Source organism: Aegilops tauschii, chromosome 1, assembly GCF_002575655.3.
Source record: "Aegilops tauschii subsp. strangulata cultivar AL8/78 chromosome 1, Aet v6.0, whole genome shotgun sequence".
NCBI lineage: Eukaryota > Viridiplantae > Streptophyta > Magnoliopsida > Poales > Poaceae > Aegilops > Aegilops tauschii.
The window spans coordinates 491,600,700-491,619,289 of NC_053035.3; the positions used below are offsets into that span (position 1 = coordinate 491,600,700).

The following is an 18,590-nucleotide window of genomic DNA, read 5'->3' on the forward strand; positions in this document are numbered from 1 at the left end:
GACAACATGTGTTGCATGTAAACAAACACCATGACTTGTGTTTCCGTCTAAAAAAGCGGGCAGCAAAACAACATACTTTTCGTTTCACCCAGGAAGGCTAGAGTATGCATGCAACCAAACAACATGCAGATGTTGATTTTTGGCTTGTGTTTCCTCAGCAATGAACCAACCAAACACACGCGCAGCAATGAACCGAAAAAGCATCGTTGAGGCTGTGCGTCACAGAGCTCTTTATTTTTTTTTTCAGCGAAAATACTATTTTCACATATTATAAAAAACTGAAAAAAAAGTATATACATAGGTGTATATTTGCCGTATACACGTATAAAATTTCATAAACATATATGCTTACATGTAATGTATACAAAAAGATAAATACACAGATTAAGATGAGCTTTATCTTTGTTGTTTTTGACCCGATATTTATCTTTTTTGAGCAGCATGCAAAACGGGCTCCAGGGAGCCACGCCGCTTTCAGCGATGATCAAACTACTACTGCAATGCACTGCGCAATGACAAAGGAGCAGGTCCCCGCAGAGGGCTTCACTGCACAAAGTAGTAGGGGCTCTTGGCTGCCTAGCTAGGCAGGAAATGCTAGCTTGCTGGTCACTGTAGACTTTTTCGTTGTGCCTGCTTATTTTGGTTCATGGCCTTTCTGTGATGATTGATGCCTCAAGCGTTCCTCTCTTCCTCACCCTCCTGATGCTTTTTCGTTCCTTCTTGTTTCTTTGCTTTGGCTGGTGGCTGGTGGCTGGCGTGAGGTGGATAATCTAGTTTGGTTTCTTGTAATGAAAATTGGGGAAAACATTTTCTTATGCGGCGTGCTACGCGTCGGCCGGGTTGCGAGCCATCAGATCGACGTAACCTTGTGGCTGAGCTTGTCCTCACTTTTGGAGCAGATGTTGTGTTGCAAGTTCTCTTTCGCAACACAACATAAAAACATCTTCAACAAAGGTTGTACTGCAGTTTTTTTTTTGCAACATTGGTCTTGTTGCAGGATTTATTTATTTATGCAACAGAGGTCTTGTTGCAGAAATAGGTGTTGTTGCAAAAGGAACTTTTGCACATGATGTTGTAGAAAAAATTATAACAAAATAGTTAGAATGTGCGGTGCGCGGTCCATACACGGGACACGCGTCAGGCGCTGGAGGCGGCGGACACCCCACCGGAACAGCCGGCTAGTCCCAAGCTTTTCGAAAAAACAACAACAAATCCAGTCGAAAGAAGCCTATTTTTCACCCCTCAAATTTTAGGGAGTTTCGACTCTCTCTCTCTCTCTCTCTCTCTCTCAGAGAAAAAGAAAAAAAGAGAAACAAGGAAAAAACAATAGTACATTGTAAACAGTTAACCGGACGAGGTTGGGTGGCGTGAAACGGCGTGCCACGTGATTTGTTTATTCAACCCAACAAGTGAAAAAACAATGTGCTACTCTGGTGATTTGATTTGTTTACTAGTGCCATCCCAGGGTTCCATGGTCATCCGTCCCGCCCAAGAAACAAAACGAAAATCTAGAGCTGGCCAAGTAAATGAAATGCAAATGTATCACATCACATGCCTAGTTCAAATGGCCTTTTGGTCTATACTGCATTCCTGATGCAGCACGAGCAAACCATCTGACGGACTAATACTTCAGCACGCTCGGCTCAACCATCACTACAACTTGACTGCCTACAACCTCCTATTACATGTCTATATAAGTGGAATAGCTGCGCAAAAGAACTAGCAAGCTCTCGCCAACTGAACCTGAAACCGGCCTGAAACTGAAATCTACAAGTCTTTTCACAGCTACTCTACTCGCTCAAGGTCCTGCGACCTCTGGAGATCCTAGATGATCTTGCTCATGGGCCTGAGCTCCGTGGGCAGGTGGTCGAAGTTGCCCGAGTCCACGTCCGCCTGGAACATGGGCCGCTGCCCGAACTCACGCAGGGCGGCCGGCGCCAGGTGCTCCTTGTTCGTCGACATCATCACGTAGTTCGGGTCTGCCCTCTCGTAGCTGCATTTTTTCCAAGACAAAGAATTCATTCTCAGTCAGTCAGTAGCCGGCAATACACCGCAGATGAAAGGCAGTCACAAGAACGAAAGCCTCGAATGGAGACTGTCGCAATCATCCGATGGGGAAACAAACGGTGGTACCTGGGCTTCCTGAGATCCTCCACGCGGATTCCAAATCCGTACGACGTCGTCCCCTTCGAGTGGTCGTTCTCCGCTGCAAACGTCGCAGCAAGAGTCAGCTCAAAGTTGTATCAAGTCCTCCGTCGATAATTCAAAACCACTTTTCCATTTTTTACATTTTGTGCATTCAGTTTCTCTACATCAGAATGCATACATACAACACACAGAATCATTTTTACGTTTTGTGGATTCAGTTTCTCTACTTCATCAGAATGTATACATCAACACACAAAATTGGATTTGGTTGTTCTCAATACGAGCCATTTTGCTTTAGGAAATGCGTGCTGCTGTCCGCTCTTGTACGCACACAGAAGTATAAAGAAATGGTCGCGCACCTGTGACGCTAAATGTGAAGGATGGTCTCCACCATGACTTGAATGCCAAAGCTACGGACGACTTGGAAGGACCCAGCTTTCCCTGTTGACAAGAACAGAGCAACGGTGATCAGAAGCAACTGAGTCCATAAAAGAATTGCTTACAGGTCCCATTGATGTGTGGGTCTACTTCACCTTCAGCAGGAAGTTCTTGTTAGCTTGCCAGCTTGCACCTAACTGAAACAAGGAGTTGTTGCCACTCTCTGCTGGTTTACTTTTATCAATCCTGACAACAGTGAACAGGGAGTTAGTGGGCTGATTTCATGAAAAGAAACAGAGTTATGTTTATTCCAATGTAAGGCTTACCCTGTAGCCAACTCAAGCCCCAAGTCTATGTAGTTTGTGATCCCAACAACCTGATCATCTTCAAAAGGGTTTTTTATCTGATGGATACAAGCAGCATAGACTCTCAACAAGCTTGGATACCATGATTAAAATTAACACACAGCAAACCCAGGAAATATAAGAAGCAAACAACTAGGGGGAAAAAGGAATGATACATATGAACAGTCATAAAGCATTTCTTAGCGACACAGAAATTTTAACTGTAAACATCAATTGCCAATTGCATGGAACATCATCTGTATGCATAATGACATACTGGCATCTTCAATTTCAGTCAAAGCATGGTGGAGTTTAACCAAATTTGTGGCTAAGTACACATCTCTTGGAGATTCTTCTATCCTCTAACAAAAATTAGACTTGGCACCTCTTCTTACTATGTGCCTGTTATCTTGGCAACAGCAGGCAAAGTAGCATGGACCGTTATTTATCTTATGAACTTTGTAATCTTACCCTCTTACTATAAAAGATAATCATTCTTGTGCTTTCTCAGTTTTTTTACTAATATGTATTTGTCTAACATATTGACTATTGCAACACTGAAACAGAACAAAGGAACTATAAGTCAGGATCCACAGAGAGCATAAAAGGCTTGATGTTCTTATTTGTTTTTACCTAATCAAAGACAGATAATACCAATTAGTTTAATCTTATCGAGGACAGGCACCTCCATAACCAAACAATAGTTGCATAGAGATGACAGAAAACCAATAACTCTCTCCGAATAAGCAAAATACAAAATCAAAGAGAAGTGTCCTTACCCTTCTTTGAACAACCAGGTGCTGATAGAATGATGCAATAAGCTGCACATCAAGGAAAACAAAATTCCATTGACCATGAGGCTCGGTGAAGGTAAACACAGTTAGTGTTAGAGATATCAAGGTTTTCTTTAAATACCATAATAAATAACAATTTAGTTTATGTAGTAGTTTTTTTAATGAAGTACACCATTGCTCCCTAAGAGAAAGAAAAGTAAGAGAAACGATATGTATCAGACCAGCTGTTTCATGGCACGCTTCTATGTGACTAATGATAGAATTCTTTGATGCCTAGGTGAAAAACATTTTTTCACAAAGAAACATGTATTGTCACAGTATGTACTCCCTCTGTTTCCAAATTCTAAATACTAGTCCAACTCTAACTATCTAATAGGTGTTGAAGCTTGTCCCCATAGTGATGTGTCATGGGGAGGTACCCATGCATATATGAATTATTCTGTGCAAACTCACAGTTGCCTACATATATTCAGATATATCAACATATAATGTTTTCCAACCAGCATTTTTTTTCTTGAGAAAAGACACCTCAACATATATATAGCTAGTTCTAGATTTCACATCCATTGAAAGGGCCAATTATCCGTCATAATGTCTTGTTTATAGCCTTATTAAAGTATCCTAGCAAATGCAAGCGAACTTTCCAATCAACGAAACAGCAAAAACTAGAACAGACCTGTGTATTTCTGGCAAGCTCTAGGGAAAAATTGAATGAAGGGCTGAGAGGGCTTGTTGAGGCCACACCATAACTGATTGCATAATTCCAGTTCTTCGGGTCAGTGTATGGCATAGGATGTTTGTTTCCGCCTATTACAGAATGGTCACAAGAGCAATAAATCTAATAACACAGAAAATCTCATAAAGTGCAAATAAGAAACTGAATGTCCTCATCTCCTTGACTACATGCATGAAGAAAAAACAACTGCCATTAAAGCAGAAACCGATTGTACATGTCATAACATTACAAATATTACATTTCAGTCAAATATTAGAACAAGAGGGAAAAAATGTTGGAAAATAGAATAGGAATAGAAAATATTCAGAATTGCGATGTACTTCCATTCTTTGTGATTTCATGACTAAAGAAGCTATATGCTAATAGGGCTTGATAAATAGAACATGCATCCTTTGGTGGTGAAAAAAACGAAGCAAATGCAAATCATCAGAGTGATAACTTAAGGGAAATTTACATGCATCTATACACAAAAGAATTGTAACAGATGAACAACCAGTGCTGCAACTCTTTACGGTGCTAATATGCTCCGCTTCAAGCAGAAACCCAGAACCATCATCAAATGTTAATGCGACTCAGCAAGATACAGTGATTTTTTAGTTACATCTTCTACCTATGTACTAAGGTGTTGGAATTTTACAGGTTGATGAACTGGCAGTCTGGCACCGCTATTTGCTGAGCATTTTGCTAACAATAATAAGTTATCATTCAGAGAATAACACTCACTAAGTGGTTTATATTGTGCTCCTGCACATAAACTCCCTTTTCTCCCAACCAACCATGCCCCATAAGGCACCTCAGCAGATTCTGCAAACAAAGGTAATGTCAGCAGGTATTAGTGCTTTCAATATAATATATATTGAAATTATAGTGAAAATAGACTCAATATAACCAAGAAAAGATTGAATATAAGCATATTATTCGGCAATAATTCTAATCCTTTAGATGGATCCAAATTAAGTGGGTTTTCTACTTCGTTATGTATAATCTTTAAACACAATTCAGAAAGTACATAAGACATAAATGACACATACCAGGCAATGGCACAAAGGACGCCCCAATTGATAGATTCTCTGAACCATATCTCACACCCAGGACAGCATAGTCCTCAGAAGACAGCCTGAAAAACATAATTCGCTCACTGTGATGGTTTCCAACTATATCAACTGAAACTGACAATGAAAACGTCTAACATAGTTTGCCCAAAAATAAAACGTCTAACATCATATTGGGGAACATTTCTCAAAATAACAAAGGCTTCCCTGATTTGCAACAGCAACTATATATGTAGGTTACCTGTTTCCCATTAGCAAAGGGATTGTCCCAAATGCACCAAGACGATACTCAGGGAAGTAAGCACATGACCTTAGCTTCAGCATGCTGGATAAACAAGTATGAGCCAAAATAGCATCATCTATACAATTTTCAGAATAAGTATTAACAAATGCAGTAACAGTATTATCCAACCAACAAGAAAGCACATACGGCTCTGAAGTCGACACTTGAACGTCCACAAAGGTATGGGGATCATACAAATATCTAGAAGGACAGTAAAGCATTTCTTGTGTCAGAATAGAACAAGGAATGCATAAATACAGAGTGCTGGTAAATTATGGAATACGTACTTCTGCCAGCGAAATAGAGCGTCTCCTTTTACTTCTGTTCCACTAGCTTTATCTCCAGCTGCAGATACCTGGTGATATTAAGGTAGGCAAAGACTTCACTAGCAATAACTAGATGTCAATCGACAGTGTACTGCATTGGAATAAAACATCTCGACACTTCAACTGCAAGACCTATAATCATTCTACAAGTCAGGAATACAAGGGTATGGGTACAGGCGTACAGCTTTATAAACATGCACATCAGCTGAAAATACTTTCCAGCACCAAGGTGGTATGAAGCACTGTTGGCAATCTTAAATTTGTTGATTGTGCATAGCATAGATGAGGCTACCCAGTGGAGATTGGTTTGCATCAGAAGGGTAGCATCCAAATGGCAATGCAGTTTTATTGCAATTGACAGAACAAGCAAAAAATGTTATCATCATTAAGCAATTGAGAAGTTACAGGAAGGAACCATTTGGAGATCCACTGATCCTCATGCCTACCTAACTTGGACAGATGCAGCAGAATAGAAAACAATGTGGTAATGAAAATTCATGTCTCAAAGGATACGTTGGCGACCAGATCGACGTGAGGATCTTCCAGCGGCTTGAGCATGATCCTCGAGGATATGGTCCCCGCGTTATCGAAGTAGTCCTCAAACAGATTGCGCAGTGGGAGCTTCCCGAACATGAGCTCATACGCCGGCACCGACATCCTGCGTGGTCAACACAAAAGGAAAACACTTGAGTAAATCACAGCGAGGATTCAATTGCCGGTCCCATCTGCTCCCATATGCACATTGACACGAAAATCCATCAGAATTCAAGAATCACGACTGTATAGCAAATGGCCATAATCAATCAACAGGTGTCGGTCAGTGGCATGGTAGAAAAAAAATCACATATCTACCGCTTCATTTACCAACATAGAAACAACGAGGCAGCACAATTTCACAGGGGGGGCGTCGCTAATCACGGTCATTAGTCGATGAATTAGTACGGAGATTAGGAACCCTTGGTCACTGAGCCGCACTGCGCAACCTGAAACTCCGGATCGACCCGTGCTGGAGCAAGAGGGTTCGGAGCGGATTTTTTATTCGCGGGAGAGGGAAGGGGAGGGGAGACGGCGGGGGGTGGGGTACCTGGTGCGGGCGGCGATGGGCGGGTAGTCGAAGAGCGGCGGCACGAGCACCATGGGCGGCGGGGGCTCCGGCTTGCCCAACAGGCTGCTCAGCAGGGAGCCCATCGGGGACGCGCGCGCGCTGGCGAGAGAGCCGGGAGCCGAGGCCTCGACGCCGGCGGCGAATCGCGCGGCGGGGGAGAGATCAACTTGGGGGAGAAGAAGAAGAGGAAACAGAACAGCCCGTTACGCTGGGACTGTGGGGACGGCAGCTGTTGGCATTTGAAGCGCAACACCGCATTGCTCCTTTTTGGGGCGACTTTTTTTTCAGGGAGAGGGATACGTGGGCCGGCCCAACAGAGGTGCGCATGCATCACATCCTCCATTTGTATCCCAAGCACCCTGAACTTCGAGTAATAAAGATTTGGGATTCTCACATTACATTACTTGCTTGTTTTCTTCTTCTTGAGGATCATTACATTACATTATTTGTTAAATATTGAAAAGTTCTATCATCACACATTTTAAGAAAAATGTTCGCGCGGTGTACAAATATTGAACTAGAGTATAAAAAATGTTTTAGATGTGTACCAAAAATCTACAATGTGTATGGAAAGAAAGAGACATCAAAACATATGTTTGAAAAAATGTTAATCATGTATTTGAAAAATGTTAAATGCGCATAAAAAAAGTATCTGATGTGTATGAATAATATAGCTGGCCAAATGGGACGGTTTTTTCGGGCCGGCCCGTGAGCACGCCGGCATGGCCCACCTTGGGCCAGGCACGGCACGGGCTAAACGGGCCGGGCCCAGCACGCGGCACGCCCTGGGCCGTGCCTGGCCCTGGAGGCTGGGCACGCGGGCCGGCACGGCACGGCCCGATTACATTTTTTTATTTTTTTATACATCTATATATGGCCCAAGATGTAAAAATAGGCTAAAAACGCTCGGTGCGTCAAATAACAGGCTGAAAATATGCGGCCCATCGTGCTAATCGGGCCAATGTGCCGGCCCATTTACTAACTGGGCCGTGCCTGGGCCTGGGGCGCAGCACGCGGGCCGGCACGGCACGGCCCGTATAGTAATCGTGCCCTGGCGGGCCATGCCGGGCCAGACACGATTACGATGGGCCGGGCCGGGCCGGCCCATTTGGCCAGGTATGATGAATAATATACAATGTGTATGACAAAACTAGACATTTGTTAATAAAAAGGGAAAAACAAAGAGAAAACCGGTGACAACCGAAGAAATAAACAAGTGGGAAAGGGAAACTGGAGAAAAACGATAGGAGTTGGCTCCCTCAACTTTCATTCCCCTTCCCACTTAAACTCTCATGCCCTCTAATCAGCCAATAGACTTTTAATCTCCTCACCCTTCAACTCTCATTCCCCATTTCTAACTTCCATTAACCAAACACGTTGTCGGGGCATGAAGATGATTGAAAAGGAACGTGGGGGGAATAAAATCCTTGCAAATCAAAATCCCCTAAATCTTCAATTCCTTTGGGGAGAGGATTAACAAAGCGTGCCTCATGGTCGCTTCACGAAAGGGATCCTTCCCCTAGTCGCTACAAAGAATTATTATTTTAGATTGTTTCATTACTTGTTCTTTGCATATTTTAATAATATTTTTTGTGTGGTACTTATTTATTTTTATGAAAAGGCTAAAGAACATATATTAAATTAAGCAAACCCTTACAAGGTCACTTTTCCAGAAATTAAATACTATACACGTGTCCTTGGAGAAATCGACATTGTCTTCCTCCTAAACTTGGCGGTGTGGCGTGAGTGAAGCTCGATGCCGCCTCTACACCTCCTAAACACCATTGAAGCTAGGTAATCATTGTTGACGCAATGGTTAGGAAGTCGTTGGTCGAAGCCACACAATCGGTGAAAATGACTTGGGCAACCCATTGCTATCCTAGAGAGGAAGTCGACGACGAGGGTTGGACGACTACTCCAGATCTTATCAAACAGATCCAAGTATACCTAACTCACAAGTTCTTCAAGGATACCAAATCGAAGCCAAACATTGCCATCAAATAAGTAGCTAGAGGACATACACCAATCGTCCACTCCGCCGACCGCACGTACAACGAAGACACAACCAAATCCACCGCTCTAGGAGATCAATGAGTAGATGATTCCTTGTCCTTCTCTACGCCCCCGACAAGGTCGACCGGGGGGTTGGGGGGACCTTATTCTCGATCTACACGATGTCACCATCACCACCAAGTGCCAGAATCGACATACTCCAATTATATGGAGGTGATACAGTTTCGTCATGAGTTACCTGACGTCTAATCCACCATAGAAACCAACATGCCGTAGCAATGACCTCGGCCACTCCCACACTTTGGAGATTAGAGTACTGGTTTGTAGAGGAATACAATAGTTCTTCCAACATTTGGGAAGCCTATCTGTCAACAGCAAAAGATCCATGTATGCACTCATCAAGCTGCAGATCTGTGGCTCTTTCAGTAGCGATTGACGAGTTCTGCCGGTTGCCGACCCTCATGGATCTGGTCGTTGACGAGTTCCAAAATGCTCTGCCGGAGATCTTCATTGGGTGCTTGACGCCTGTAGATTGTTGGATCGGATGGGATTTGGTCGTGTGCGCCCCTATTTCAGCTCGAGTGGCTTCAGGAGGGTGTGACGCGAAGCTTCGACATCTGTTGACATTATGGGCCACGTCGGTATTTCGATTTCTATGGTGAACACAATGGCGGATGAGGTCTGAGGCCTCATAATGGCGGATCGAGTTTTCATGGCGATGAGGAACTTTGCTTGGTGATTCATGACTCGTAGCAGCGGCAGCACATGTGGAGTACAGAGTCTTAACTTTCAGGGTGAAATCCTAAGGCCTGGCCTTAATTGGTTGTGCCTGGCAGTGACCTTGTTGAAGGCATTGTATTGATAGCGCATATTTTTTCCAGAGTGAAAACCTAAGATATAGGATCGAGGTGATGACGGTGCTTGTGCACTGTTTCTTTTTTGAAGGCGTCTCTTTTGGAGAGGTTGTCTAGGTAGTGGTTCGTGCTGCAGCTACAAAGAATTGATCACTGTAGCATGATCGTTCTTTTTTTTTTTTGGCTGTATGCATCCATGTTGTCTTTACAACATTGCGTTGTTGCAGAGACTGGGTGTAATTGGTATCTCCGCAATATTAATACATTCCCATTGTCGAAAAAATCAAGCTACAGAGTTTTTCCAGAGATATTGAGCTGGCGAGCATTCAAACATGAGATGTGAAATATCTTCATTACATGTATGGAAGATTGGACACAAGGGATCTGTACCTATATGACGGTTTACCAATACACCTTTCACTTGGATTGTGGCATGCAATGCCCTCCAACGATCTTTACCTTACCATAACAGCTAGCTTCCAAATCTTACTCCATATAGGATTAGGCCTAGTTTGGCAACAACGTTTTTCCGAAACTATGGTATTCCAAAACCTAAGTATTTCAATACATGGGCAATAAATACTTCAGTTTCTAAAAATCATAGTTTTTTTTTTCAGTTTTCATAAAAACTGCCGAGTTGTTTGGCAAGTGCTTTTCTCAGTTTTCTTTGGTTTGCATCGATTGTTACGTTGTTGCATGCATATTCAGCTACACTCAGGGATCAGCTTATACTAATTGCCACCGTATGCATTTAGCCTTGCACGAGCATGTTCTCCTAGATGCTAGGATCTGTAGTAGGGTTATCTCTTGTAATGAATCAAAGACCGAGGTAGTTAACACATGCGCTGATGGTCGACGTTTGCAGCTCGTGTACGTGTACGTCCGCCTCTAGCCGGACGTATCGATGGGCTAGCTATCGATTTGTGCATCACAGGCGTTGATGGCCAGAAGTTGGACACAAGAGAGACCAAGCAGCGAGCGCTTTCTCGGTTTTAAAAAAAGAGGCCAGGGCCTCTTTTTTATATACAACAAAAATACCACAGTTTTAGAGATACCATGGTTTGTTGAACTGCAGTATTTTTTTCATCCAAACGACTCAACGTATTGAATACCAAAGTTTTTTCAGAAACCACAGTGTATTCCTAAAAAACCACAAAAATACTTTGGCTTCCAAACGCACCCTTAGTTTTGCGGATGATGATGTGAATTGCTCGATTCCCAAATTGGTGTCGCCACTCAACATGATATGCTGATTTGACCGAAAAGGTTCCAGACCTACTATACTGCCATGCCACAAAATCATCACAGCCATTCGGACATAATGGTATCCTCAAGATTCATACTGCATCAACTATTGAGAAAATGTCCCCAATCAAGTGTTCGTCCCAGACAATGTATCAATTAGACCAGACACTTTATCAATAAGCACAACACCTCTCTGCGTAAGGACCATCCTATTAGGACCGTTTGGCACCCATGGGTCTTTCCAAATATTAATAGATTCATCATTACCCACACGCCAAATGCACCCGCTTTTAAATGTTTGGATACCGGCAACTATACTTTTGCCATGTAAAAGATGACCCTTTCTTTTGCCCAGCATCAAGAATGTCTTGATTTGGATAGTACCTTGCTTTCAAAAATCCTAGCACAAAGAGAATCTAGATTAATTATCAGCCGCCTTTGCTAACATCGCCAAATTAAGAGAATGGAAATCGCGGAACCAAGGCCCCTTGATTTTGCACATTTCGTCTCTAGACGCTCTAAAGTGAGTTGAAATTGGAACATCGGTGGGTCCCAATTTGATAAACAACGACGATTGCGTGTGAGGTTGCCCTTACTTTTTTTTTCTGTGGATATTTAGAAGAAGAATTTTTGGTTTGTCGATTCCCCACCTTCCTCTCCCCTCGTCCCTCCCCTTTCCCCTCCCCCTTCCCCTCCAACGCCGGGGGCGGATCTACCCGCCGCCGCCTGAATCCCTTCCCCCTCCTCCCGCCACTAGGGGACCTGCGCCGCCGTAGCCGTTTCCCTTCTTCCTCGCAAACAGGTCACCAGGTCTCCTCCCTCCCTCCCTTTGAGGTATGTATGTATGAGCAGGTAGCTAGGTTGTTTCTTCGCAGCATCGATTCTCTCTGTCAAACCAATCGGCTAGCTCCGCTAGGGTAGGGACGGGACCTTCCAATTCTGGGCAGATCTGCCCCCCCTGTGGTGTCGCGTGTTCCTGGATCCAAGTTTGTGGATGATACGAGTAGGATTGGTCTGCGGATGATATGATCTATATCTTGCGTCGCTACAAATTTCGGTTGATTTTATTACAAGGGATGGTGCGTGATGGCTCGATGCTTTTTAAGTTAATAATTACAGTAGTAATAATTACTACTCTGCACCTGGATACCCTTGTGTGTACAATTACTGTATCTTTTAAAATATACTAGGAGTATTAAGTAGTGTGTTATATGTCTTATCATCATTTGATAGATAGATTATAACTGCTGCTGCTCTTTGTAGATTTTGAAGTAAGGAGAGAGGCCGAACCATGGGGAAGAGAAAGGCGGCTGCTAAGCCACCACCTAGGAAGAGGATGGACAAGCTCGATACCGTCTTCTCCTGCCCATTCTGCAACCATGGGAGCAGCGTTGAGTGCCGGATGTTAGTACTATCTTCAACTGTTCTCCTGTTAATTGGGAATGCCTATCCATTCAACATTGTGACTGGACTTTTTTTTTCCTTCAGTGATTTGAAGAATCTGATTGGTGAGGCTAACTGTCAAATCTGCCAGGAAAGCTTCAGCACCACTGCAAATGGTATGTATGAATTAGACACACAACCGCAGATTGTACCATCTAATGTGGACGTAGATGCCATACTGAATGACTTTCAGCTGGGAAAGAAATTCCACACCAGACATCTCATTGGTTTTGTTCCATCTCAACCAAAATGATTGATTGATTGCAACTCTAGGAACAGGGTATAGCTTATCTGCAAATTTCGTACAGCCATTCCCATTTCATACACTTGGGGGTTTAGTCACTAATCAACTAGGTCATTAATAGAGCGGCCATGTGTCTCCCTATTTTATCATGTCCCTAGTCTGAGTTGACTGAATTACTCGAAACAAACCTGCATTCATCAGAACTGAACCTGTATGATAATATATCCTGTAAAGGAAATACAGTGTTAAGTAGTTGTTTAGCTTTGTTGAGCTAATGTTCTCAGAATTGTACTAATTCTCTGTTATCTTTGGTGCAGCGCTGACTGAACCTATTGATGTGTAAGTCAGAATCCAACAAATAACTCTTTACTCGTTGTTGCAACTCCGTCAGGTTTATCCGCACCACACCTGGAACTGAAAATTGAATTCCTTGTCCTGCAGATACAGCGAATGGATCGATGAGTGCGAGCGCGTCAACACTGTTGAAGATGATGATGGTGCATGAGCATGTGTAACTATAATACTCGTATGGCCTCAATGTGTTGATGTCATTTACTGCCACCGTCAGCCATATCTGTAGTAGCATTGTAACAATGTACTGGCCGATCGAAACGTTAGTAGGCAGTTTGTCCCGTGCTTAATACACAACCGATGATATTGTGTACCTGTATTTGTAAACCTTGATATAGCGGCTGAGATTACACCTAATCTCGGTACCTGCAAAGAATTTATACTTATGCTATGGTGGTTGTTTGGTAGGCCTTTCATGTGAGTTGTTTCTCTAGCCTGTGGTTGTCCCATGAACTGTGAATCGTAGAATGTATGCTACTTTTGGGATGTGCAAGCCAGTATGAAAAAAACTCTCTTACCAGCTCAGGGACAGTAATTTTCGAAGTATGTCATGTGGTTGAAAGGATTGCCATACATTTGTTAATCAGTCAAACTAGCCCAACTTGTTAGCTGTTCTCAGCAATTTTTCAAAGAGAATAACAAGACTACTCTATCGGTTGGGTGGGTCAAATATATAATGATTGGTTTAGTAGCTTGGGTGTGGGTTAACCTGCATTTTGCAACACATCAAACAGTGGTGGCTTGCTTTCAAGTTGCCTGATAGAAACAGTTTGGTTTGATTTGTTTGCAAGGCCGACTTGATTTTATGCTATGCTGATTGCAGCCAAGATTATTAATCAATTAGCAATTGCCTCCTAAGGTTCCTGGTTTAATTTCAGAGATAAATAGAGGAGGTCAGTAATTGAAACGGTTTATTCCAAACTGCAGCCACTCTAACAGCACGCTGCACTAGTTTTCCAGGATGGATAGATTACTACAAAAGGAATTTATCGCGGTGTGCAGCAGAGCTTCGCGAAGGTAGTGTACTTTGTTTACTTATTATAGCTCACTAACACAGTATATGCAAAAGAAATTACTGCACATTCTTTTGAAGATAAGACAGTGTAGTAGTAGTATTTGGGGTATCAGAAGTAAGGGAGTGACTGCACTTTTTTTAAAAGAAATTACTGCACATTTTTTAAAGAAATTACTGAACATTTTTTAAAGAAATTACTTGAGGCTACTCTTGTGTTTCTCTTGCCTTGTGACTGTTTCAAACTGCAACAATCGTTTTGTTCTTTTAATGTTCGAATGGTCATTTTCGTCTGTTTGGCTGCCTATTTATATTGCTACAGGAGTAGCACCACTCTTGCTGCACATCTCTTGAGATGTATATACATACTCAGAACTTAGGTATCATCAGTAGCTAAAGAAAACAGTTGGATCTCTTTGTAGTTCCTTGCTGAATCTCAAACTGCGGCAACAAACTATAGGTATACCTGACAAAGGGGATGCTGGAACAAAATAGAAATAGCAACAGTCAAGATATACACGAAGCTAGTAGCCTTTTTGTTTTCAGAAGCCGTCTCTTTTCTGAAGTACAGAAACCGCAACCCTCATGACTTGTCTTCTCTGAAAAGTACCCCAATGGAAAATTATTCCAATAAGTAGTAGATACAGAAGTGTACACGAAAAAATATATAAATTTTGACCATCTGTTTTGGCAATAAATAAAGTGAACTTATACCACTTAATATCTTGGCAGGGATCACATTGCGTTGGGAGAAGCCCTAAAGACTCTTATCTCTCCCCATCCCCCCTGTCTATATTACCCTCTTCTTCCGCAATCTCCAAAAGCTGAAATTCCCCCTCCGCGAGCTGTGGTAGTCTGAATTATGCCAAGTGCTGATGAAGAGAACTCTACTCTGACCGTACGTGTGTGCCTCTGTGGATATGGTTAACCTTCTAGGAGAGACCTTTCTGTCCATGTGGAATTCTGAACAAAATTATCTCATTCCTAGACACATCTAGACTTGTGTTTTCGACTATGTTTAATTGTTAGATGAGAGGTTTGTGCTAACAGTGGGCAATTTGCCCATCAGACATTCAGAGTTCCATGTATGCTATGGCTGTTGGCACGAGCCACTTTTAGGTATACCCATTCCCTCGTTACAGTGTTGGGGCCGCCGCTTGAAATCGGTTATGGAAGCACACTCACTCCTTAAGACATCCAAGCACAAAATCAGTGGAGGAAGAATCAGAAACAAACTCTGTTCCTGCAGACACAAGTCATACGTTACAAGTCCTCCTATTCATATTCAGGTCAGCAATCTTATACGTTACAAGTGAATCATCCTCCTATTCATATCATATTCAGGTCAGCAATCTGGTTCCTCTGCTTCTGCACTGCACTACACGTATTTTCTTGATCTGATCGACCCAATTTCATTTTCTCATTGTTATTACTTTGCAATTTATTTATTTTGCCTGTTGCAATTAATATATACTAGAAGAAATCAGAGGAAAGCTGCTTGACACATAAGGTAAGTACAAGGGATGATGATGATCTGACGGAAGAAACCAGAGGGATGATGAGAGAGGTTAATTGATCCACTTCCACGCTTGATTATTATTTATCTTTTGTTACACATATGCATGGTAAACAGAGCGCAGAGGAAACGAAGATCAACACGACACAACACACACGATCAGCTCCTACTGCTGGTGGTCATGGAGGAGCGGCGGCGCGACCTCGACCCTGGCGACGCCGGCCCGGGCCTGGGCCACCTTGGCGACCTCCACCTCCCCGACGACCACCTCCTCGGCCACCTCGTCCTGCTCCCCGCCTTCCTCCTCGTAGTTGGGGTCGTTGCGGTCGATGGCGGCGGGCGCGGGGTCGAGCTCGCTGTCCACGAGCCCCTCGGGGCCCTCCCAGGTGTACTTGCCGCCGCGGCCGGACTTGGGCGGGGGCGCGCCGATGCCGACGCCCCGGGGCGCGTTGGCCGGGTGGCGCTCCAGCCGGTGCAGCCCCTGCTCCTCCAGCTTGCGCTCCACGTGCCTCGCCGTGTCCGGGCGCCTCGTCTCCGGGACCGGCACCTTCTCCGCCACCTTGTGGCCCTCCTCGTCCCGGTGCACCACGCGCATGTGCGCCATCTTCTTCTTGTGGCCTTCCTTGCTGGTCGGTCGGCTCGGCTGCTTGAGCTGAGCTGAGCTCTCCTGTTGTTGGTCTGTGGAACTCTGAGTCGCGCTGTGTGGGTGGATATGGATGTGATGGGGGAGAGCGACACGGCGCAGCGGCGGGGCTTATGTAGGAAGCCGGCGGGCTTGGGTGAGGTGGCGGTGGAGGAGTCTAGAGAGTGCGTGAGCGGTGGAAGGTTGGGGAGGAGTCTAGAGAGTGATGGAAGGTGGCGGAAGCGGAAGGCAACATCTAGACGGGCGCGAGGAGCCACGCTAATATGCTCGTGACGCGACGTTCACCGCCGTTGGGGTCCTACTGCGAGGCGCACGCCTCGCCTACAGAACGTGACTTGTCCTGCTGATCTGTGATCTCATGCTGGCATCATCTGGTTTTTTTTCTTTATATATTAAAATTAAATGCATACATTAATAAACTAAAATTTACTTATAAACTTTAGAAACATGAATCGAAAAAATATCAATACAGTATAAAAGTTTTGTTAGCACAGCTTTACAAAATGTAGATAACATTAAAATATGTTCGTGACTATGGAAAAAATATTTCCGGTTTTCCAAAAATTTATACGAATTTTTTCAAAAAATATGTGTACAATGTAAAGAATTTTTTTGCAATGTAAAAAAAAAAATATAACATGCTACTCGAAAACTGAACGTCGCTTTGATGGAAACATTACCGCGTTTCAAAAAAAAAATCTTTGTGTCGTTTAAAAATGTTATGTACAAGGAAAAAATGTTCACATAGGTTAAAAATGTTTATTTCCATAAAATATGTATCGTGAAATTTTACAGAAATATATGTGTGCTTCCTGAAAATGTATGTGGAAATTTCAAAAGTATTATAAAATGTAAAACAATGTTTGCATAGTTTTACAAAAATATCTATTGCCATTTAAATAATGTACTTAATGTATTTTTAGAAAATGTTACCATGTATTCAAAAAGAGTTCAAAACATGTCTTTAAACAAAAGTACATCATGTATTTGAAAATGTCCAAAGTGGATCAAAAAAAAAATGTTGCACGTGTCCGCTAAAAACGTACATTGTGTACTCACAAAAAGTAGACATTTGTTAAATAAATATCCCGATTAAAAACAACAAAGAAACAAAATAAAAATAAAAGATAACTGAGGAACACGAAGAAAACCAAAAAAGAAACAAATGTATAACGAAAAAAATAAAAGACAAATGTTAGGTGAAAAACAAAGAAACACAAACCAATGAAAATCGGTGGAAAAATAAAAGAAAAGAAAAGAAAACTAAAAACTAAATAAAAAAGAAAATCACAGAGAGTGACCGAACCTACGGCGAGGTATGAGCGGCAACAAGCTATTGTGCTGATGGGCCGCCCCGATTCTCTCGCCTCTAGGCAATTGCTAATAGGAATGTAAGGACGAGACATAACACATGGACCGCAATTGCGGCTATAGCGTGAGTTCTTCATATGTGATTTTAGGTGGGCTTGGGCCATGCAACATTGATGATGGATTAGGGTGTGTGTAATTTTTTAATTTTTATTTTTTTTGCTGGAAGATGGTCAATGTGGATGGCACACCGGTCTGTGGTGAGATGTGGGTGCTGATTTGACGCGGTATATGGTAACTATGTGTTGTATCTAGTTTTCACATGATATTTTGTGTAATGGCCCGTTTTGCTTTGCATGTAGTCTGTTTCTATCTTACGTGAGCATCCGATCTTCATGTATTGTGGACAAGCACTAAACTGTCCACTGGTATGAACAGACGCAAACACAACCAGCTCTAGCCCACAAGGCAATGACCACACCGCTTAACTAAATGGCCCCACAACATGGACCGTCCACAATAAATTGGTCATACCGACGGGAGTGCCTATTTGGCGCCTTCAGCGCCGCAGAGGGCAGTTGGCGCCTACACCAGTGCCTGGTGGGCCGGCCCACGAAGGCGCACGCAGAAAGAATTGTTATTATAGTGGCTCTCTACGAATCAAACTCGCGCCTTTCCACTCGTCTTCGAGTTTGCCTAACCTCTAAACCAACTAGATGCTAGTGGCTCCCTGCAGCGCCAATTGTTTTAAGAACCAGCGTACCTCGCTGAGATTTTTCAATAATTTGAAAACAT

General features: G+C 43.0%; 3 protein-coding genes across 5 annotated transcripts; 1 reads left to right on the forward strand and 2 right to left on the reverse strand.

Moving 5' to 3' along the window:
* Positions 1-1,523: 1,523 nt before the first annotated feature.
* Positions 1,524-7,394, reverse strand: LOC109739812 (uncharacterized). The gene is made up of 14 exons (XM_020298851.4): positions 7,146-7,394; positions 6,575-6,719; positions 6,023-6,090; positions 5,883-5,936; positions 5,694-5,777; positions 5,432-5,517; positions 5,124-5,204; positions 4,341-4,471; positions 3,650-3,691; positions 2,853-2,929; positions 2,682-2,772; positions 2,508-2,589; positions 2,134-2,206; positions 1,524-1,993 (listed from the first exon to the last, which is right to left on the reverse strand). The coding sequence occupies exons 1-14, from the start codon at positions 7,247-7,249 to the stop codon at positions 1,825-1,827; spliced, it is 1,287 nt and encodes a 428-aa protein (XP_020154440.1). The 5' UTR covers positions 7,250-7,394; the 3' UTR covers positions 1,524-1,824.
* A 4,472-nt stretch (positions 7,395-11,866) lies between these two features.
* Positions 11,867-13,707, forward strand: LOC109739820 (transcription elongation factor 1 homolog). 3 transcript variants are annotated; one of them, XM_020298857.4, is made up of 5 exons: positions 11,867-12,112; positions 12,542-12,682; positions 12,767-12,837; positions 13,283-13,304; positions 13,407-13,707. In XM_020298857.4, the coding sequence occupies exons 2-5, from the start codon at positions 12,570-12,572 to the stop codon at positions 13,468-13,470; spliced, it is 270 nt and encodes an 89-aa protein (XP_020154446.1). In that variant the 5' UTR covers positions 11,867-12,112; positions 12,542-12,569; the 3' UTR covers positions 13,471-13,707. The 3 variants fall into 3 exon arrangements, with proteins under 3 accessions (XP_020154446.1, XP_020154454.1, XP_020154450.1); XM_020298865.4 differs by having other exon boundaries at positions 11,875-12,088; XM_020298861.4 differs by having other exon boundaries at positions 11,886-12,080.
* Positions 13,708-15,896: 2,189 nt separating this feature from the next.
* Positions 15,897-16,596, reverse strand: LOC109740203 (uncharacterized). The gene has a single exon (XM_020299243.4). It carries the CDS (start codon positions 16,446-16,448, stop codon positions 16,011-16,013), a length of 438 nt encoding a protein of 145 aa, XP_020154832.1. The 5' UTR covers positions 16,449-16,596; the 3' UTR covers positions 15,897-16,010.
* Positions 16,597-18,590: the final 1,994 nt, after the last annotated feature.